Source organism: Microsporum canis, genomic scaffold (assembly GCF_000151145.1).
Source record: "Microsporum canis CBS 113480 supercont1.4 genomic scaffold, whole genome shotgun sequence".
Taxonomy (NCBI): Eukaryota; Fungi; Ascomycota; class Eurotiomycetes; order Onygenales; family Arthrodermataceae; genus Microsporum; species Microsporum canis.
In genome coordinates this window covers 2,742,731-2,763,885 of record NW_003299166.1, presented here as the reverse complement: position 1 = coordinate 2,763,885, position 21,155 = coordinate 2,742,731, and the positions used below count along the sequence as shown (strand labels likewise).

General features: G+C 50.0%; 8 protein-coding genes across 8 annotated transcripts; 5 read left to right on the top strand and 3 right to left on the bottom strand.

The window, feature by feature from the left end:
* Position 1: 1 nt before the first annotated feature.
* On the bottom strand, positions 2 to 1,069 carry MCYG_04997 (conserved hypothetical protein; the record flags this gene model as incomplete). The annotated part of the gene is made up of 3 exons (XM_002847214.1): positions 2 to 87; positions 149 to 965; positions 1,019 to 1,069. 3 exons carry the CDS (start codon positions 1,067 to 1,069, stop codon positions 2 to 4), a joined length of 954 nt encoding a protein of 317 aa, XP_002847260.1.
* Positions 1,070 to 2,204: 1,135 nt separating this feature from the next.
* On the top strand, positions 2,205 to 4,186 carry MCYG_04996 (Chap1; the record flags this gene model as incomplete). Its single annotated transcript, XM_002847213.1, has 4 exons — positions 2,205 to 2,648; positions 2,708 to 2,912; positions 2,952 to 3,984; positions 4,036 to 4,186. 4 exons carry the CDS (start codon positions 2,205 to 2,207, stop codon positions 4,184 to 4,186), a joined length of 1,833 nt encoding a protein of 610 aa, XP_002847259.1.
* A 1,296-nt stretch (positions 4,187 to 5,482) lies between these two features.
* On the bottom strand, positions 5,483 to 7,994 carry MCYG_04995 (ser/Thr protein phosphatase; the record flags this gene model as incomplete). Its single annotated transcript, XM_002847212.1, has 4 exons — positions 5,483 to 7,457; positions 7,527 to 7,638; positions 7,749 to 7,902; positions 7,986 to 7,994. The coding sequence occupies 4 exons, from the start codon at positions 7,992 to 7,994 to the stop codon at positions 5,483 to 5,485; spliced, it is 2,250 nt and encodes a 749-aa protein (XP_002847258.1).
* An 817-nt stretch (positions 7,995 to 8,811) lies between these two features.
* MCYG_04994 (niemann-Pick C1 protein) lies at positions 8,812 to 12,746 on the top strand (the record flags this gene model as incomplete). Its single annotated transcript, XM_002847211.1, has 3 exons — positions 8,812 to 9,069; positions 9,136 to 12,577; positions 12,634 to 12,746. 3 exons carry the CDS (start codon positions 8,812 to 8,814, stop codon positions 12,744 to 12,746), a joined length of 3,813 nt encoding a protein of 1,270 aa, XP_002847257.1.
* A 552-nt stretch (positions 12,747 to 13,298) lies between these two features.
* On the top strand, positions 13,299 to 16,971 carry MCYG_04993 (karyopherin beta 4; the record flags this gene model as incomplete). The annotated part of the gene is made up of 4 exons (XM_002847210.1): positions 13,299 to 13,371; positions 13,462 to 15,760; positions 15,973 to 16,709; positions 16,784 to 16,971. The coding sequence occupies 4 exons, from the start codon at positions 13,326 to 13,328 to the stop codon at positions 16,969 to 16,971; spliced, it is 3,270 nt and encodes a 1,089-aa protein (XP_002847256.1).
* A 677-nt stretch (positions 16,972 to 17,648) lies between these two features.
* MCYG_04992 (conserved hypothetical protein) lies at positions 17,649 to 17,813 on the top strand (the record flags this gene model as incomplete). The annotated part of the gene is made up of 1 exon (XM_002847209.1): positions 17,649 to 17,813. The coding sequence occupies one exon, from the start codon at positions 17,649 to 17,651 to the stop codon at positions 17,811 to 17,813; it is 165 nt and encodes a 54-aa protein (XP_002847255.1).
* A 595-nt stretch (positions 17,814 to 18,408) lies between these two features.
* Positions 18,409 to 19,253, bottom strand: MCYG_04991 (conserved hypothetical protein; the record flags this gene model as incomplete). Its single annotated transcript, XM_002847208.1, has 2 exons — positions 18,409 to 18,927; positions 18,993 to 19,253. The coding sequence occupies 2 exons, from the start codon at positions 19,251 to 19,253 to the stop codon at positions 18,409 to 18,411; spliced, it is 780 nt and encodes a 259-aa protein (XP_002847254.1).
* A 382-nt stretch (positions 19,254 to 19,635) lies between these two features.
* On the top strand, positions 19,636 to 20,712 carry MCYG_04990 (PAP2 domain-containing protein; the record flags this gene model as incomplete). The annotated part of the gene is made up of 4 exons (XM_002847207.1): positions 19,636 to 19,719; positions 19,789 to 19,882; positions 19,951 to 20,290; positions 20,352 to 20,712. The coding sequence occupies 4 exons, from the start codon at positions 19,636 to 19,638 to the stop codon at positions 20,710 to 20,712; spliced, it is 879 nt and encodes a 292-aa protein (XP_002847253.1).
* Between the last annotated feature and the right edge of the window lie 443 nt (positions 20,713 to 21,155).

The following is a 21,155-nucleotide window of genomic DNA, read 5'->3' as shown; positions in this document are numbered from 1 at the left end:
CCTAGTAAACGTCATCTTCCTGGCTATAAGTGTGACGACTGCGGGTGGGATCCTTTCGCATCTGTTGCCCAGAGCCAGTGAAGCCAACTAAAAATAAAGAACCAAATTAGTAATATGAACAAGTGAGAAAATAGAGGTAGAATAATACCTCTTGCATTGATTCCTTCTGGAGTTCTGAACATAGACTCCTTCTTAATCTTGCCGAATTTACTCTTGTTGGTAAAGTCCTGCCATTTGTTCTTGCCAGCCTCCAGGTCCTTCTTGCGTTTGACTTTTCGAGCAGCTTTTGACGGTCGTGCAGAGCTATCACCCTGGTTAGCCACGTTTCTTGCCTGGCTGGCGAGGTCGGGGTTGATATCCGCAGCGGCCGAGATGACACTAGACTCGGCACCTATGTTTGGGCTACTGCCGTTGGTGTAGTCATTGCCGGAAGTCGTGCTGTTGATAATGTGTGGGGCTACAATGCCTGGTGACGAGGATAGATTATCAGCTTTTCGCTTTTTCGAGTCAGTAGCAGAGAGAGGGCGGATATCCTTTGACGACAAGGTCTCGATGGTGGAATATGACTTGAATGAGACAATGTAGATAGGGTTTGTGGCCGAGCCAGTCAGAGAAGTGATGCGGGCAGGGTAGAATGCGCCGTCACCCGATGTCCAGCGAGCAAGGACGTTGTCATTAACACAAAAGGACGCAGGCTGAGTCTGCTCTTCTTGCGGTAGGGTAGCGTCTACGACGGTGGTTGGTGCTGGCGGTGCTGGTTTGCGGTATCCAGCCTGGTACGCGGGGTGATTCTCTTTGGACCACTTCTCCTTCGCCGGCTCGGGGACTGTCTGAGGCTCGGCTGGAGGTCGCAGCTCGTCGATGGATTGTTTGGTAAGGGCTATGAGTTCTTCCAGCTCTGTTTTTAGACTCTGCAGCTCTGTGTTATCTGGGTCGACCTGCAAACTGGACTGTACCGTTTCGAGCTAGAGGACGGTCAGAACCTTGAACTGAGTGGAACAAGAGGGCCAGCTGATACCTGTAGCATAAACTCTTTCACTTCCGCCTCCATAGAAGTTATGTCCGCCATGATTGCGATGGATGCTGGTCCGATGAAGGGATAGGTAAATAGCACGTAAATACGGTTGTTTCAAGCGAAAAAGACTCAGCGAATGGAAGCCTAAAGATGAAGAGGCGCCGTAACCTGTAAATATACCTCAATCTTGTCTTCTTACTCTTGATTTTTATGTCTCGATCTTCTTTTGATCTTCTTTTGGTGTTTTTTCAACTTTTCGATGAAGTTGAGGGACGGGTCACGTGTTGATGATATAAGCGCTGATATAGCAAATTACGTAATCAGGCAAGCGCCGCTTGAAGATCAATTTGTGGATTTGTAAGCAGCAGCCTTTCTGTTAAAGCGGCGGGCGATCTCCCTCCTTTCGGCGTTTTCGGGCCAAAGAAGCAATTTTCAACTACAACTTTCGACTTTTCAGCTTCAAGTTCAGTTTCAGCTTTCTGCCTCATCTCTCCTATTCTCGCTTGATATATGCGCGTTTACTGCGTACAATTGATGGGTTTTCCTGTCTTACAGCTACTGCTCTTTTGGTCTGCGTGTGTCATTCACTTTTGGCTGCCTTTAGCCGCGGCTCCAGTGTTACAGGTCAAATACGAGCCCCGTTCTCGGCCAGCCCACCAACCCAGCCAGCACCCTTCAGTTTAAGCCACTGTCATTATTCTGAACCGTCTGTCCATACAGAAAGTCCTAGGAGCTGATCGTTCGCCTGTTCGCCCGTTCCACCGTCTTCTGCACGCTTCGAACCCGTAACGCACCATCCTGGCCCTTGTCCCAGCCCTTGTCCCAGTTGGTTGTGCCGCAATTTGGCCGGCAGCTTATTCCCCCTTCGATCGCTGACTTCCACCGTTTTTCTCAAGCCTAACCGTTTGCCTGGCCTCATCTCATCAGTGTCATCATCATCCTGCAAGGCCGAGAGGGGGAGAAAAAAAAGGAGGACACTATCAGACACCGTCAGACATAGTCAGACACCCGAACGATACTCTCTCTCCTATCCACTTTGATTTCTATTTTAACCACCCCACGCTTGTCCACGGGAACTTTTTCCTCCGATCTACCTGCAAGGCAGAGAGTAGAGAGAGGTCTTTGACCTGCCCACTCGACCAAAATATCAATCTGCCTAGATTTTACTCCCCCTCTCATCTCATTCGAAATGGCAGATTTTGACCCTTCCTTCCAGCGAAACCTCTATCTCTCCCCAGACCAGCAGGACCTACTCCTGGCTGCCCTCTCCTCCAACAATCAACCTACGAAGCTGGGCCATCAGTCCAGTCTCGGCTCCGCCAACGGTTCGTCCGGTAACGAGATCTTTGACTCTCCCCCTCAGGACATACCAGGCTCTGGCCAACTCAGCTTTGATCCAGATGACAGCCCATTTCTGGGGCTTGACCTTGATACCGAATTTGATGTCTCAGATCATGCCTTGATTGGAGATCTTCCCAGCGTGGAGACGGCTGAGCAGCAACCTGAGCATCGCGAGAAGAGGAAGAGTCTAGACGGGCAAGAGGGCGCAGATACAGGCAAGAAGCGGAAGGAGAATGAAGAGAAGGTCGCGAAAAAGCCAGGCAGAAAACCGTTGACATCAGAGCCTACAACCGTAAGAGTCACCCTTTCTCCCTTATACGCTAGCCTCTGACTAAAATATTCTGGTCATAGAAACGCAAAGCCCAGAATCGTGCCGCCCAGAGAGCGTTCCGTGATCGCAAGGAGAAACACCTCAAAGATCTCGAGACCAAAGTAGCGGATCTCGAACGCGCCTCTCAGAATGCAAACCAAGAGAACACACTGCTTCGTGCCCATGTCCAACGCCTCCAGGTAGAATTGAAGGAATATCGCAAACGCCTATCATGGATTAGCAGCGGTAATAGTTTTTCCCCTACTAATAGCTTGCTAAACCAAGCCAGGAGCCTTCACGCTCAATCTCGCTTGAACAATGACTTTTCCTTTGATTTCCCCAAGTTTGGCGACCTTCCTGGAGCGCATATGAATAATATCGGATCCCTGGCAAAGGGAACTGCCAATGCTCGCAGCCAGACCCACCCAGCCCTTGGTATCAAAGCGGCTGGCCACATTAGAACTACGTCACAGCTCACGCCCACCAATGGCCACACATTCAGATCAAATGGTCTATCTTCCACCCCAAATCAGGGTGTTGACACTTTTGCTGGCACGCATAATTCGCACGCATTCGAAACCCCATCCGCCGCTACATTTTCCGAGTCACCCTCGGCTTCCTCGGAATCGCAGCATATATCATCAATATGCACGTCTCCCGAGTCTAGCCTTACGTCGCCTACCATTGCCCAGAAAAGCGATTCCGTCAGCTCTGCACAGGGCAACGGCCAGATAAAAAAGCACAGCCCTTCTCAGTGCGAACTAAAATTTTATGAAAGACTAGGTGAAGCATGTGGTTGCGTGGATAACCCCATCCCCGCTGCTCTGGCAAAGAAGTCCAGCCAGGGGGCAGCCAACTCTAAGAGTCCAGAAATGGTGGCTAGTACTGTTACTCCTACGAACTCGTCACCAAATGTCACTAATTCTACCAGTAAAAACACAAATAATACCCAACCAGCTTCCAATCCTAATGCCATTGATATCACAAGCACATCTTCCAACTTACTCTCAGATCCATCCATTCCTAGTTTCGACTGGCTCGCCCAGCAAAATGGTGGCCACTTCGATCCTGTCCTATTCGGCGATTATCGCGACCCGCAGGATGCTGTACTCTCCCAGGAGTTTAGTGGTTTCTTCGACGACGCTTTCCCCCTACCTGATCTGGGTAACGTAGGGGCCTTTGATGCCGCAACTCCTGGTTCCACAAATAAAACGCCTGGAAAGACTGACCCCCCGGTAACCACGGTAGATATTGATGACGATGAGGAGGTAGTGCCTGGTGAAGACAGGTCACAGATGCTTTCGTGCACCAAGATATGGTCAGTCTCTGAAATTGATTGCTTAAAGGATTCCTCTAACCCCGTATCTAGGGATCGCCTACAACGGTTGGAGAAGTTCCGCAACGGCGAAATCGATGTCGATAACCTTTGCACGCAGCTACGTACTAAGGCTCGCTGCTCCGAGGGGGGTGTGGTCATTGACCAAAAAGATGTGGATGATATCATGACCAGGGCGACCTGATGTGTATTCTCACCGGCCATTACTTACATGCCAGGTTTCTTATACCCTCATTGAATAGATTCCAGACACTCTCGACTGAGCATCGTTCTCTGCTTATATGGCAGTTTACCGCTTCTTCCGCTGCTGTGCGATGTTCATATGTTCTTATCCTTGTTGAATGCTTGTTTGACTGGACTCTGGTTACCACCAAGGGCGATGGTCAACGTACCATTTCACTCCTGGTTTATTTCCTCCAGGAACAAAATAATCTCTATCTGATCTATTCTTTCGCTAGTGACGTTTCTCCCCCATTGGACTGCTACAACCGGTATATTTCTCTGCGCCTGTCTTTTTTCTTTTCTTTTATTTGCTTTTTTTTTTTTTTTTTTTTGAAATATGTATATTCCTTCATCTACAGGAGACGGGCAGTCAGGTGTAACAGCAGAAATGGCGGCAACGTTTGTCTGTATGCTATACTACAAGCCCATTTATCTAAAACACATTAGGCGCGAGTGGCCCAGATGGATGGACCGGTGTACGGATGGGCTTTATATTTACCTAGCGTCTGTAGCGTTCAGTTGTTTTTAATAAAGAAGAATCTCTAACTCTAGACATGAACATCCATCTCTTATGATTCGACTTATCCTGTACATGAATATTCGATCACCCTCAGACAAGCAGCCGCTGTTGTGAATCAACTACCAAATTGTTTTCTAGGACGATATTGGGCCATCTATAGTCTATTGGTTTGATTGTTGCATTTTGTTCAACCTACGTTGCTAATGAAGGCTACAAGCAACATTACAAACCAGTCAAACCTATATTATAATCATCCTTTCCCCCAGCCAGGTTATAGGAATTGATACGGAAGGTAAAAGGTGAATAGCTATAGCCCCTTAAAAATGGTCAAAAGATAGCTTGAATGCTCTGGAAGGTAGTATACAAGCAAGTGACCCAAGACCAAGATAACTTACTGCTCAGAGATGAAGATAGAGCCTGATCAACATATTGAACACATGTGAGGTAGCTGAGGATAGAGGACACGGGCGGAGGCAGGAAGAATAGGGCTACGTTAAGGGTGACGTGAAGGGTTATGATAATAGGGGAATAAGGAGAAGAAGAGAGAAGACGTTTATGGAACAGATTTTATTTAGAAAAACAGGGGGTAATAGAATTCGAATAGTAAGAGAGAGAAGGTATTTGGGGGTAGGGGGGGTGATAAAGGGCAGGTATGGAGGCGACAGAGAGAAGATAATAAAAGGCTGAGGCACGTCGCCCGAGAGTGTGTACGGAATACGGATATTTAGACAGTTGGTGTCAGGGGCGAATTAAATCATGACTCGGCCGTCGAGGTGGTAGGCTTGTCTCCTGGGGCTGGAGTAGATGCTGGAGAGCTCGATTCGCCGGCTGCTCCCTTGTTGAATCCCATGCCTCGTCCACCACGTCCTGATCCCCTTCCGCCTCGCTCACCGCCACGTCCGCCCCGTCCGCGTCCTCCAAATCCTCCACGGCCTCTGCCGCCTTCGCCGTCACTAGCTGCGCTTCCACTCTGGTATCACTGCGTGTGTTTGCCGACGAGCCACCGCGGCTGCTCGCCTGCCATGTTCCGGCATTCCCTTGGCCCTCACGGTTGGAGGTGCGGTGGGAGGCTCGGTCCTCGAAAACCTTGATGTTGGGTTTCCGGTTAGGTCCAGCAGGGCTGGGTTTCTTGTGCTCCAGTGGCTGCCTCTCAAGAGCAAGCTTGGAGTCTTCTGGTGTAGCAAAGGTAACTACGAAGTTGAATTTCCCCCATTTTTCGATCTTAATGATCTTTGCTCGGTCCTCTTCTGGCCATAGCTGTCGGACTGCTTCCTCGGTCTCTACGTTAGAGATGAATAGGCCGCTGGTTAGTTTCTTGTCCGTAGTAGAGCTGGCTGATTTTGAGTCTCCCTGTCCTGGCGTTTGGGCTGAACCGTTGGCTTCGGATGCTGGCGTCTCTGCGGATACAGCAGGCGGTGCGGGAGTTCCTGCGAGAGGTGTTACCGGCTTGGGGGTAGCTGGTTTCTCCTTGTTGGCGCCAATGGGGGCTGGTGAGGCAGTAGATTTAGGTGGCAGAGGCGACTGCTGCTTCCCTGGATGAGCTTGTTGTGTAGAAGGGACTTGGGGAGGATACTGGTTGCCAGTGCTGCGTGGTGGTTGCGCTGGTATCTGTCCAAATTGTGGTGGTGCGACGCGGGTCTGTGGAGGGCCACCCGGTCCTCCAGATGCGCTTCCCGTGGCACTAGGCGGGTTGGCGAGTGCTGGAGGAGCTGCACCGGTCTGTGGAGCGCTAGTCGTGGTGGGTTTGCCGCCACGGTGAGAGAAATTGAACCCCTGGGCGCGCATTTCAGTACCAATTCGGCCTCCCTCGATATCAAGAACAAGGTATCCAAACGCAGCATCAGCCAAGTTGAAGTTCCACATGTTCTTGAAAGCGCTTTCATCCACCTGGCCGCCCGCGTTGCTCGCCGTGACGGGGCCGCCGAACGGGTTGCCACCGTTTGCAATGCTGGGCATCTTCTGGACGATGTCCAGCGCGTTATCCAATAAAGTTTTTTGCGCTTCGTTTGCGTTTATGGCCGACTCAACCTCACCACGGACGGTGTCCCAGACGTCGTTGAAGGATGCCTTGGACGCAGCCAGTTTTCCACGGTAGTGGTCGAGGGTTGGGTTCACGCTGAACTCATTGTAAGAGCTTCCGTATCTGAAATGCAGACCCGCAGAGATAGAGAAATCAGCCTTAAGGGTGACGGATAGCTGGTTCAGCATCCCCTCTCGGGCAGGGGAAGCGTGAGTGACGAAGATACGGGTTTCTGCGGGGTCGTAGACGCGGTTTGCAGTATCGACCAGCTCTCCCATCTGCAGCAGGGTCGTCCACATCGTGCCCTGTCCACCAGCAATCGTCGTCTTGCCCTCACCATTGTCGAAAAGCTTATGCATAACAATTGCACCGCCGAGACCGAGCAGACGAAGCTTGACCCCACCAATATCTAGTAGCCTCGAATTTGCTTCGTCGATGATGTGTAGCTTATCGACCTTGTACTCGCCAGAACGGAACTTCTCCAGCACGCGGACGTCCTCGCAGGCACCCCACACGGTATAGACTGGCACGTCGAGGGCCATCTGCTTGTTAAGGAGGAGGGGTAGTTCGGAGAGTGGAAGCTGTTCGGGGCTAAATCGCTGCTTGATGGACTGCTGAGGGGGGACCTGGGCCACGCTGCGTTTAATAGGCTCTGGGAGCAGAGGAGAGTATTGTGCAACATGTTTGAGGGTCCTAATATAGAAGGAAAAAGAACAAGATCAGTACTGAAGGATCAATAAGATCAAACCAGGACATTCTCACTTGTCTGCAATCCTCTCGAGGGAACTATCATCATAAAAGCCAAAGTCACCCGTGTGGATGATATGGTCAGCCCGAGCTTGTTTGGCGAGTTCGTTTAACGACTTGAGGTTCCCTGCAGTATTTCATGTCAGAATAGTAAAGCCACCAGAGCATTTGATATCCCATATTCTCGTAGTTGCATGCACAGTGTTTGATGTATGTATATATATACGGGGACCTCACCTCGTACGTCAGCGATACAGAGGATCCTCACAGCTCCATTTTGAATAATCCTGCCGTTGTTTGGTAGCAGCGGCGTCGCACCAGGAGTTGGTCCAACAGTGGAGCCGTTCGGCAGGGTATAAGTAGTGTTCGTAAACGCGTGAGGAGGATGGGGCTATAGCAGAGAAGAGAGAGATTTCCGGTCAGCTCAACAGCTCAGCGAAGGGGGGCGGAGTAGCAGGACGTTGGCAGACTTACTGAAGCCATGGATGACAAGTTGATTAAGGGTTTCTTTTCGTTTCTTAAAGAGAACAAGCAAGCAGCTTGACCAGCTTCTCGACAGCTAGAAGATACAGAAATAAGAGAGAGAGAGAGGAAAAGAGAGAAGAAGAAGAAGAGCTTCGAGGCTTTGGTTGTTGATTTATTTTTCTGGTGATGCAAAAAGAGCGAAATTTGATGTTAACTAAATAGTTTTTTTTTCCTTTAGAGATGCTATTTTTTTCTTCTTGTTGTTGTCTCAACGCAAGCAAAACTTCCTCTTCTTCCTTTTTTCCTTCTTCTCTTCTTCTCCTTCCTTTTATTATTTTTATTTATTTTTATTTATTTTATTCTCTTTTTTTTCTTCTTCGTTTTTTTCTTCTTTCTTTTTCCCCTTTTTGGACACATCATGTGACTAGCTTAGTCATCGATAACTTGATGTTTTTTTTTTTTTATTTTGAAGCAAAAGAATAAGAAAAAGAAGAAGAAACAGCAAACAAAGGAAAAGAATGAAAAGATGGCTTGAAGACCAGATATCGTGTTGATGTTGATATATCGGATTCGTCTGTCTTCCTTATTATCTATACTACAGACACAGCGAGACTTGTTCCTGGTCGGGCCTTGATTCATCGATATGACGTAGCTTGAGGCCAGCCACCACCACGACCACAACACACACATATACACACACGTATATATCCACAGCAAACGAGCCAGACGAAGGTCGAGATATATATATATACACACTAGATATACTCCAAGACGGCGGCTGAGACGCTGCCTTACGCTCTTCTCGCCTGGCGGATCGTGATCTTGGGCTCCTGTGATGCGGTCCTCCCCATTCGTCGCTGCGCTGGCGACCTTTGGCTGTGTCAGTCTCTCCCTTGCAGCCCAGACGGAAGTCCATGAGGCCGGCCGGTGTGCTATCAGAGGCAACTGTGGGAAGCAGTCCTTCTTTGGCGGTGAGTTGCCTTGTCCTGATAACGGACTGGCCCATGAGCCAGACCAGAGGGTTCGACAAAAGCTGGTGGACCTCTGCGGGAAGAAGTGGGAAGATGGACCGGTTTGCTGCAAGGAGGAGCAGGTATATACGCCCTTTACAATATGCAGCTTTAGAGAATGGAGCCACGCTTATGAGTCCTTATACTAGATAAATGCGCTGTCGTCGAATTTGAAGCTGGCGTCGGGAGTCATATCGTCCTGTCCTGCCTGCAAGGAGAACTTCTTCAACCTGTTCTGTACCTTCACTTGCTCGCCCAACCAGTCCCTCTTCATCAACGTTACCAATGTGGCCGAGGTGAACGGCAAGCTGTTGGTCACGGAGCTGGACAACCTGTGGTCAGAGGAGTACCAGAGCAACTTTTACGACAGCTGCAAGAATGTCAAGAACGGAGCTTCGGGTGGGAAGGCCATGGACTTCATCGGCGGGGGAGCAAAGAACTACACCCAGTTCCTCAAGTTTTTGGGCGACAAGAAGCTTCTCGGCAGCCCGTTCCAGATAAACTTCCGTACCGAGCCCCGGCTGCCAGACGACCAGAGCATGAAGCCGGTGCCGGACGAAACGAGGTCGTGTGCTGACAAGGATGAGGTTTACCGTTGCTCCTGTATCGACTGCCCCGATGTCTGTGCAGAGCTGCCGGCAATCAAGGGAGAACATCACTGCCGCGTAGGCAACCTGCCATGCCTCACTTTTGCCGCAGTGCTGGTGTACTCCATCTCCCTGATGCTCATCGTTGTGCTGGCGATTGCGCGATCAGCCTTCAAGCGGCACCGAGCGCGCAATATCGAACGTGTTCGTCTTCTCCAGGATGATGCTCCCAGTGACGAGGACGACGAGGGCGAGGTCATCGAGGAGACTCGAATCCCCCAACCGTACCGTCTCAACCATGTGCTGGGCAACATCTTTAACCGGTTAGGTGGCATATGTGCAAGATTCCCAGGCTTAACAATCACCTCGACCATTGTGATCTCACTGTTGCTCAGTCTCGGCTGGCTTCGTTTTGCGGTAGAGACAGACCCCGTCAGACTATGGGTAAGCCCGACTTCGGCGGCTGCACAGGAAAAGGAGTATTACGATTCCAACTTTGAACCCTTCTACCGCATCGAGCAAGTCTTTGTCGTCAAGGATGTGGACACTGGGGAGCCAGAGCCTGTCTTGAATTATGAAACGCTGGGATGGTGGTTTGATGTAGAGAACCGCGTGCGCCGGATGATCTCGTTGAAAAAACGGTTAACACTAGATGATGTGTGTTTCAATCCAACCGGACATGCCTGTGTTGTCCAGTCGCTTTCTGGATATTTCGGAGGATCGTTCGCCAACGTTAACCCGGACACATGGCAGTCCCATCTACAGCATTGCGCTCAGTCTCCTGGCTCCCGGGATTGTCTTCCCGACTTCCAACAGCCTCTAGCACCGGAGATGGTCCTGGGGGGGTTCAATGACACCACAAACATCTTGGACGCTCGCTCTCTCATCATCACCTGGGTGGTCAACAATTTCGAACAAGGATCAGACAAGGAAGCCCGAGCAATGGATTGGGAGGAGACCCTGAAGCAGGTCCTTCAGGTTGTGCAGGAAGAGGCTTTCGAGCGTGGCCTCCGTGTCTCATTCAGTACCGAGATATCGTTAGAGCAGGAATTGAACAAGTCCACCAACACTGATGCCAGGATCGTCGTCATCAGCTATGTCATCATGTTTGTTTATGCATCTCTTGCCCTAGGTTCTACAGCTATCAGCTGGCAGTCACTTGTTCACAATCCTAGCCACGTCCTCGTACAGTCCAAATTCTCACTGGGGATCGTTGGTATTATCATTGTGTTGATGTCGGTGTCAGCGTCCGTCGGCCTCTTCTCCGCCTTTGGCGTCAAGGTCACCCTTATAATCGCCGAAGTGATACCATTCTTGGTCCTTGCTGTGGGAGTTGACAACATTTTCCTCATTGTCCACGAATTCGAGCGCGTTAATCTAAGCCACCCAGACGATGAGATTGACGAGCGCATTGCCAGAGCTCTCGGAAGGATAGGCCCAAGTATACTGCTTTCGGCCACAACCGAGACCATTGCCTTTGCGTTGGGTGTCTTTGTTGGAATGCCTGCCGTGAAGAATTTTGCAGCCTATGCTGCTGGCGCCGTGCTCATCAACGCCTTGCTCCAAGTGACAATGTTCGTCTCTATCCTAGCCTTGAACCAGAAACGTGTGGAAAGCCTCCGGGTGGATTGTGTGCCATGCATTGCTGTCCGAAAGGCAGCCAGTACCGGGATTGCTGGCGAGGATAGGCCTGATATTAGTGAGAGCCTGCTGCAGCGGTTCATCCGTACGGTATATGCCACCAGACTACTTGGAAAAAATGTTAAGATTGGCGTGGTAGTAGTCTTTCTGGGGCTTTTCACAGCCGGACTGGGCCTGATTCCCATGGTGAAATTAGGACTGGACCAGCGGATTGCCATTCCAAACGGCTCATACTTGATACCATACTTTAATGACCTATCTGAATACCTCAGTGTTGGTCCTCCGGTCTACTTTGTGACGAGAGACGTCAACATCACCACCAGGGAGCATCAACAGCAAATTTGTGGCCGAATTACCACTTGCGACGAATTCTCCCTCGGCTTCGTCTTGGAGCAAGAGTCTAAACGGCCAAATGTCTCCTACATCTCAGGCTCCACGGCAAACTGGATGGATGACTTCTTCTACTGGCTTAACCCGCAGCAGGACTGCTGCAAGGAGGGCGGCAAGACGTGCTTTGAAAACCGCCAACCCAGCTGGAATATCTCTCTCTATGGCATGCCAGAGGGGGCCGAGTTCATCCACTATGCAGAGAAATGGATCAACTCTCCAACGACGGAGGACTGCCCGCTTGGCGGCAAGGCGCCGTACAGCAACGCGCTCGTCCTCGACCAAAACCGCATCATGACCAACGCGAGCAGCTTCCGGACGGCACATACTCCCTTACGCACCCAGGCTGACTTTATCAACGCGTATGCTTCTGCCCGCCGCATCGCCAACGATATCTCGACCAACCACGGCATTGACGTGTTCCCTTACTCCAAATTCTACATCTTCTTCGACCAGTATGCATCCATCGTCCAGCTTACTGGCACCCTGCTAGGATCTGCGGTTGCCGTCATCTTTGTCATCACATCCGCTCTCCTTGGATCCCTCCTCACTGGTGGAGTGGTGACCCTAACGGTCGTGATGATCGTGGTAGATATCATCGGCGCCATGGCCGTGGTGGGGGTCTCCCTAAATGCCATCTCACTTGTAAACCTGGTCATCTGCGTTGGAATCAGCGTCGAATTCTGCGCACACATTGCTCGCGCATTCATGTTCCCTTCCGCCTCGTTACTGGAGAAGGCACCACTGAAGTTCCGCCATCGCTCGGCCAGGTCATGGGCAGCGCTGGTCAACGTTGGCGGCAGCGTCCTCAGCGGCATCACCATCACCAAGCTGGTGGGAATATGTGTCCTCGCCTTCACCCGGAGTAAGATCTTTGAGATATATTATTTCCGCGTCTGGCTTGCCCTCGTCATCTTTGCAGCTGCCCACGCTCTCATCTTCTTGCCCGTTGCCCTGAGCTTCGTTGGAGGAGACGGTAAGCATATCATAATTCACTTTATCTTCTAATTCTAAGGCTAACTCTTCCCCTAGGCTATGCTGATTCTCACGCCGTCGGTGGGCTGGAGGAAGACCTGGCAGCCCGCGGATACAGGTCGTTGCTACTGGACGACGACTACTACGACTCAGACGACGAGGAACTCTAGCCTCGTTTTTCTTATCTTTACTACCTGCTCTACTGCTCCGGCTGTATATCTGTACCTTTTTTTTTTTATTTTTTATTTTTTTTTTGGATTTATTTGGTATTGGTTATAGACCTGCGAGTCTTGTACGCTTGGAGTTTTATCTACATTTTTGGGCATTGGAAGTGAGTACGGAGCAGACGACCTTAATCCTATCGTACATATACCAATTATACCATCTATTAAGACTATTATCATTTCGTCTTCTTCCGTTCAAATAATCTTGGATATCAAATTTGAATAATATAAATTTGGCGGGGAGAAATAAAGAAGCACATGATTTCGCCTTTTTTTCCCCACCTCGAAAATAATAAAAAAAAAAGTCGACCAAATTTTTTTCTTCTTCTTCAACTTCATCTTCGTCTTTTGATATCTCGAAGAACGCCGTCTTTTCGTCTCAGAGACAGCAGTTCTCGGTTACCGTCTTGGTCAGCGTGTTCGGTTTAGTATAGATTCTCTTCCAGCGAGGCCATTGAGAGTCGCATTCACGATCTACAGCCACACAGCAGTGTGCAAAGGCTCGCCGTGAGCCCGTCAGTCAAGATGGATCAAGCACAATTCCTGCAGCAATTGCAGATTATATTAAATCGTAAGTCTCTAGAATTTGTCTTCTCTAATATTGATAGTATATGTTGATTATCGATATCGATATCTCGCTTATTACTAACGTGTTTCATAGCAAGCCAAGGAAATGTCAAGGAAGCCACAAACACACTGCAAAAGGTGTACTATAAAAACCCGGAAGCTCTCCTTTTCCTCATCCAGATTGCTACCACACACCACGACGCCGACCTGAGACAGCTGGCTGCCGTCGAGGCTCGATCTCTTGCCATTAAGCTGTGGGCCAAGGTCCCGGCTGCTCAGAAACCACAGGTCCGCGAGCAGCTTCTTCGCTCGACTCTGGGTGAAAGCTCTGCTCTGGTCCGCCATGCCTGCGCTAGAGTCATCTCTGCCATTGCAGAGATCGACTTGACTGACGGTGAGTGGGCGGATTTGCCGCAGTTTCTGCTCAATGCCTCAACCAGCTCGAAGCAGGAGGAGCGTGCTGTAGGAACGTACATCCTCTTCGCCATCCTCGAGACACTCGGTGAGGGCTTCCAAGAGAAGTTTATGGACCTCTTTGCCCTGTTCGAAAAGACGATTCGTGATCCAGAGAGCGCAGAGGTTCGCATCAACACCCTCCTTGCCCTCAGCAAGCTTGCCGTCCATCTCGACTCGGATGAAGATGAAAAGCCAGTCCAGGCATTCCAGCAGATCTTCCCAGCCATGGTCGACGTCCTCAAGGATACCATCGACCAAGGCGACGATGCCCGCATAATGCAGGCCTTCGAGGTCTACCAGACTCTCCTGGGCTGCGATCCAGAGCTCCTTAACCCCCATCTCAAGGACCTCGTCATCTTCATGAACCAGATCTCCGCCAACACCAAGGCGGACGACGACACCAGAACCCAAGCAATCAGCTTCCTCATGCAGGCCGTCAGCTACCGAAAGATCCGCATCCAGGGCATGCAGCTCGGAGAACAGCTCACCCGTACATGTCTTGCAATTGCAACCGAGCTGGACAGCCTGGACTCGGACGAGGATGAGATTACGCCTGCACGGTCTGCACTCGGACTTCTGGACATGATGTCTCAGAGTTTTGCCCCCAGCCAAGTTGTCGTCCCGCTCCTCAACGCAGTCGGCCAGTACTTCAACAGCTCCGAAGCAAGCCACCGTCGTGCCGGTATCATGTCTCTCGGCATGTGTATTGATGGAGCGCCGGACTTCATCAGCACCCAGATGAAGGAAATCCTTCCTGTGCTCTTCCGCATGCTGCAGGACCCCGAGCCAAGCGTGCGTCAGGCCTCTCTCGACACCGTCGCCCGGCTTGCCGACGTCCTGCCTGACGACGTCAGCAAAGAGCATGAGACCCTCATGCCACTGCTTCTGAAGAACCTAGCTAGCGCCATGCAAGGCTACAACGGCGAAGAGTCTGGCCCAGCAGTCGACATGATCAAATCCGCACTTAGTGCAACTGATACTGTCGTTGACGGTATGGAAGGCAAGGATGTGGCACCCTACCAAAGCGACCTCGTTCCCTTGTTGCAAAAGTTGTTCAAGCATCCCGACTTCAAAATCAAGGGCCACACTGCCAGTGCACTCGGGTCTGTGGCCTCTTCTGCGGGCGAGGCTTTTCTGCCTTACTTTGACGAGTCCATGCACATTATGCAAGAGTTTGCTACTCTCAAGCACAGCGAGGAGGAACTCGAGCTGCGTGCCAGCGTTATCGATGCCATGGGTGAGATGTCTTCCGGCGCTGGACCGGAGCATTTCAAGAACTATGTCGGTCCATTGATGCAGGCCAGTGAAGAGGCACTGCATCTCGACCACTCACGTCTCAAGGAGAGCACCTATCTCTTCTGGGGCGTGATGTCCAAGGTCTATGGATCGGAGTTCACCCCTTACCTTGAGGGTGTCGTCAAGGCATTGATCGCCTGTCTGGAGCAAAATGAGACTGAGATGGAAGTTTCTCTCGGAGATGCTGCTAAGGACCTGGTTGGCCAGGAGGTCACTATTGCTGGACATAAGGTGCGCGTTGCTGGTGCTGATGATGATGACGATGATGAGTTCGAGGACGAGGACGATTGGGAAAACCTCAACACCGTCACGCCAGTCTCGCTAGAGAAAGAGATTGCCATTGAGGTTCTCGGAGACGTGATCACCCACACTGGCAAGTCGTTTATGCCCTTCTTCGAGATGACCATGCAGCACATCCTACCACTCGCCGAGCACTCGTACGAGGGCGTGAGGAAGAGCGCAATGTCGACCCTTCACCGATCGTATGCTGCCCTATGGCAGGTCTGCGAGGAAACCGGGCAGATGCAGAAATGGCAGCCTGGCAAGAACATGCCATTGAGTGAGCCGCCCGCTGAGCTTAAGAAGCTAGGTGAGATCCTGATGAAGGTCACCCTTCAACGATGGGCCGAGGAAGATGATCCGTAAGTCATATTTCATTTACTTTCGGTTTTTTCTGTTCCCCCTTCCCTCTTTTCTATGATGACAACACTCGTTTACCCAGCTCACGCAGACGTCCAAAGGGCGATTGCTGATACCGCGATCTACTTCTCTGATATTAAAAACATATGCCTGTCTATTATGTACTTTGTTTTATCTCCATGTTTGTGCAGATGCTAACTGTCACAAATCATAGTTCTGCGGTTTCTGATATTAACCGTAACTTCGCTGACAATCTGCGCTTCTGTGGCCCCTACCTTATCTCCAACCGTGAGAATCTGGAAAAGGTCACGTCCATGGTTACCTCGATCATCACCAAGCAGCATCCATGTCAGATCGAGCTTGATGCCACTGAGGAAGACAGAGAGCTCATGGAAGAACTATCCGAGTTCGACTGGAACGTCATCGATACCGCTCTCGATGTTGTGTCAGGCCTCGCGATCGCTCTCGGCGCCGAGTTTGTTGCCCTCTGGCCAACGTTCGAGAAATATGTCCTTCGCTTCGCCGCAAGCAGCGAGTCACTCGAGCGGTCGACCGCCATTGGTGTCCTTGCCGACGTGATTTCTGGACTCAGCAGCGCCGTCACCCCATACACGGCCAACTTCTTGCGTCTCCTCACTCACCGTCTAACGGACGAGGACATGCAGACCCGCAGCAACGCCAGTTACGCTGTTGGTCTTCTGGTCGAAAAATCTGAAGCTGATGCCGAACTCGTGGCTGCATATCCAACTATCCTGGAGAAGATCTCGAGCTGCCTTCAAATCCAACAGGCAAGACTTCCCGACAATGCTGCCGGATGTCTTGCTCGCCTGATCCTCAAACACCGCGAGAACGTTCCATTGGAGGAAGTCCTACCTGCTTTGGTCGAAATTCTCCCTCTGAAGAACGACTACGACGAGAACGAGCCTGTCTACAGAATGATCTGCCAACTCTGTATGTCGTACCCCTTTTTTCCCTTACTTTTATGTTAATATTTCATGGCTGGTCGTACTAATAATATGTTTCAGATAAATGGGAAGACGCAACTATCCGCCAGCTGACACCCCGTCTCCTGCCGATCTTTGAGTCCGTCCTGACCGGAGATAACGACCAGCTAGACGAGGAACGACGAACGGAGTTGATTGAGCTTGTTTCGTGGCTGAACAAGATGCAGCCGGGTGGAGCTGCTGCCTTCGTCGAGAAGCTTACCTCGTAATCCAAAGTGGATAGATGGAGATGAGACATGCATATAATAAAGTAACAACTTTGTGCTTTTCTTCTTCCAAAGGGGCTGCATGGTTGTGCGCGGGAGACAGGAGAGTATAAGATACCCCCCAAAAATTCGGGACCGGCTCAAGTGCTGAGACCAACTTTCTAACGATAATGAGATAAGATATATATTCCTACTACGCAAGATTCCAAAAAAAAAAAAAGTACCTTTTGTTATATCTAAAGCTGAGCTTCCGTCATAGACAGCCACTAAGATAACTAGAAACTCCTCTATGGAGTAAATCATACGCATATGAGCACCCTGGCCTAGCTGAGACATGCTTTCACGCCAGCAGGCAACATCCACTCGCAGCAGCTCTCTAAGCGGGCATCTTGTATCTAAGTTGTGGCTCATCCCAGTCCTCGTCATCGCCCGCCCACCCAGAAACAAGTCAGATAATAAGCTCAGGGGCCCGAGCAAACATGTCTACACATATATAACCAGCCACAAAGTCCCTCGTTAGTGTAGAAATGTGCCCTTTGCACAAAAGCCAAGAGCAAACAAGCAATTCCAAGGCCGTTAAAACTCCATACCAAGCCTTCGTTTTCTCGTATGTTTTCTCTAGACAGTCACTTCTCTTGATGCAGTTATTCAGGACTAACAACTAGGAAGCCCTATCAACAATGGCCGAAAGTACGAAAACCACGCTGGTCAACGAGACCTTGCCGACCTCCTCTGGCTCGTCCGCCACCTCTTCTATCTCTAAGCCTATCAAGGGTGCTACCAAGCCGTGTTTTGGTTGCGGCTGCGGCGACGAAGACTGCGAGTGTATCTGTGTTGTCATGTAGACGTCTGGTCTCTTTTGTTTTGCGGTTTAGAAACGAGGGAGGAACGTACACGAAGTCTTCGAGTTATTGGGAAGAGCTGGTACCTCTACACTTTTTACGTCTTGTTCATCACACTGGTACCCCCTTTTTTAATGGCGGGATATTATTCAATTCTATGATCGAATTACACCTTTCCATCTACATGACATAAGCGTATGGTAGCTGTGCTTTCCAGCAGAAGACAAAGTTGAATGAAATCTTGTAGCAGTAGTCGTAGAACTGGGCCCTCTGACAGCAGTGCCAAATAAATGTATATCGAGTGGTATAGCTGTAGCCTCGGGTTATACATACTAAAGTTAGAACAACGATTATGGCCTGTTTCTGTCATAGGACGACTCAGCCATATTCTCTGCAAGACGAGAGTACCCTCTTTCTGGGTTAGCATCATCTTGGGCGGAGGTTGATGTAAGTAGGCAGTGTAAAGATGGCCTTCGCCGGCCCAGGCAAGGCTCTGCTCCCACCCGTCTTGTGGCTGCTACAGCTTGCCATGATGGGTGATGCTCTTGTTCAATATGGTGACTGTCTCCGTCATCGTCTTTGACAGACCGAATCCATTTCACCCTGCTTCTTCAATCCCATCGAGGAGCTGCCATATCACCCGCGCCTCCTCAAGATCACTATCTTCCTCGGCGAGTGGCTTACTATCCTTACTTTCCTTGCCCTGGCCTTCTTGGTCGACTTGCATCCCGTCGTCACCGGATTCCCCCCCTTTATCGCCCTTTGACATAGTCTGCAACCAACTGGCGACTCTGCCTTCTATCTCTTCCATCTGTTTCACCTCCTCCTTGGCCATTTCAATGCGCTTCTCGATCAAGCCACCTAGTGATTCCCGAGCCTGGTGCGGCCGGTATAGATTCAGCAGATGATATGCATTAATGAATAGCGTGCGTATCATCTGCAGTTTCTCCTCTGCATGCTCTGGCGCAATTGAGAGGATACCGGTTAGCTCCAGGAAATTGAGCAGCAGCGACTTGGTTATTTTCGTGAGGTGATAGGCATGTCCAGACGTAGGCGAGGAGGATGGGTAGAGCTGAGTTATCCCTTGGTCGCTCAGAGAGGGAGGATTGGGTGAGAGCTGTCTTCTCCGTCAATTATCAAAGCAAGACTGCAGCCAACGAGTTCCTCCAAGCTGTAGCTTACCTGCTGTGTTTCGCCAAAGAGCACATAATCCGTCGTAGGGGGCTCAGGTGGTATCAGATACCTCAACTCTGGATCCACATCTAGGGCTCGCAGCTCAGCCGGCGTCCAGTCCTTGCGCTTCGTCTTTTCATCGCCGTCTTCCGGACGTGCTGCACGCTTCGCATCCGCAAGCTTGTTCAAGTTGCTCTGGCTAAAGTGCTTCCAGAACGGCGGCGGTGGTGGGAACGCTGCCGTAACTCCTCGCTGGGCCCCTTCTTCCATCTTGACCTCTTCTATCCAACTCTGTTTCTTAATCTTGATGTTTTGATGTCTTGAAGTGTCTATTCTGTAGAAAAGAAGAAGAAGAAGCTTACATAATCTCGTGTTTTACCAAACGTCGAAACGAAGATGAAGAAATCAACGACTTTGCTAGCAGAAACTTGAAGGACGCAGAAAGACAGAAAGACACAAGCTGGAAAGATTTTGAACGGCGGAGGAAGCCATTCACTCGTTTACTCGTTGTTTGTTGTTTGTTGCTCGCTCGTTTTGGAGCAGAATAACTGTGTGAAATGCCATAAGACGCATTCTCCTTTTACTATATTCTCCAGCGTTGAGGATGGTGGATGGACGAAAGACTTCGGATCTCGCCCACCAGCCAGGCTGTATGGGAGCTCTGGTGAGGTTCTGGCGCCGGTCATACGCTGCGGACTATTCGATCCTCATATTTTTGGTTGTTACGTGGGTGATGGTATGTTTATAATGGAGTTGACTGTGCATGGAATATGGAAGTATAATCATACTGACAAGATATATAAAGCTACAACTCTTCGTACACCCATTTCACCAGATGTTCAGCCTGGATAATACGTCTATCCAATACCCCTTTGCCATTGTTGAACGGGTCCCAGTCTGTGAGAACGCCCTTTGATTCCCTCTATTACATATCATGATGCTGGTCTAACGGTTCTCCTTTTTCTAGTATGGTCCATCATCTACTCCGGCGTCTTTCCTCTCCTTGCAATAGTCGTCTGGTCCGTTCTATTTCGTCCAGGAAGTCATTTTGTCCATGTCACCCTTCTCGGCCTCCTTGCTGCGCTGCTGGTCACCATATTTGTAACCGATATAATCAAGAACGCTGTTGGCAGGCCACGGCCGGACCTGATATCACGCTGCAAACCGGAAAAAGGCACTCCAGAACATGCACTGGTGGACTACACAATATGTACATCCACCAACCAACATAATCTAAACGAGGGTTGGCGGAGTTTTCCTAGTGGACACAGCAGTTTTGGGTTTTCCGGCCTAGGCTATCTTTCATTGTAAGCATGTTCAATATTGTACAACCGTTGCTATTATTGCTATTCTAACAGCCATATGAAGCTTTCTTACTGGACAACTGCGGGCCTGGCGCCCTCATTCTGGCCTTGCCCGCCTCCTCGTCTCTCTGTCTCCTCTGCTTGGGGCGCTGATGATTGCCATTTCCCGAGTAGCTGACTATCGTCACGACGTGTATGACGTGAGCAGTGGCTCGATAATAGGCCTCGGGACGGCGTATCTGGTGTATCGCTGCTATTATCCGTCTCTGTGGGCGGTAGATTGTGATACACCTTATCATCCGGACGATCAGGGGGCGATGCATGGGTTTCAGCGAGTCGGCGGCGACGAGGAACAGGCGTTTCAGTCGCAGCAAGTGTATAACGAACAAGCATACCGTATGCAACCTCTCGACCATGGGAGGTAAACATAGCTGGCTTGTGTATTACTACTAAAACCATTCATTGGCGAGGCGTTTTGGAGGGGGAGTTTTTTTTGTACTAATAGTCATTCTTACCCATATTTCTCAATACACTGCACAAAGAGCCGATTTGGCCTTTCATATTATTAATTGGACTGTCATATTATTGAGACTGGTACTCCTTGGATTGATCGTCGCTAGCATAGACCTCTTCAACTTCATTAAATCACTATAGAATAAAGTGCATAAATATAAGAAATATATACTCTGTAATTAGTAACATATATAAATGTATTAAACAAATAAAGTGGTATGGGTATTCCGTAAGTAAGAAGAAATCTGAACGTAAGAATGAGTCGCGGATGGCGACTATACGGAGTACTGGTCCGGGACACAAGGACCAGTTCGACATCTCAAGGCGGAAAGCAGTGCTAGTCATGAAATAATAG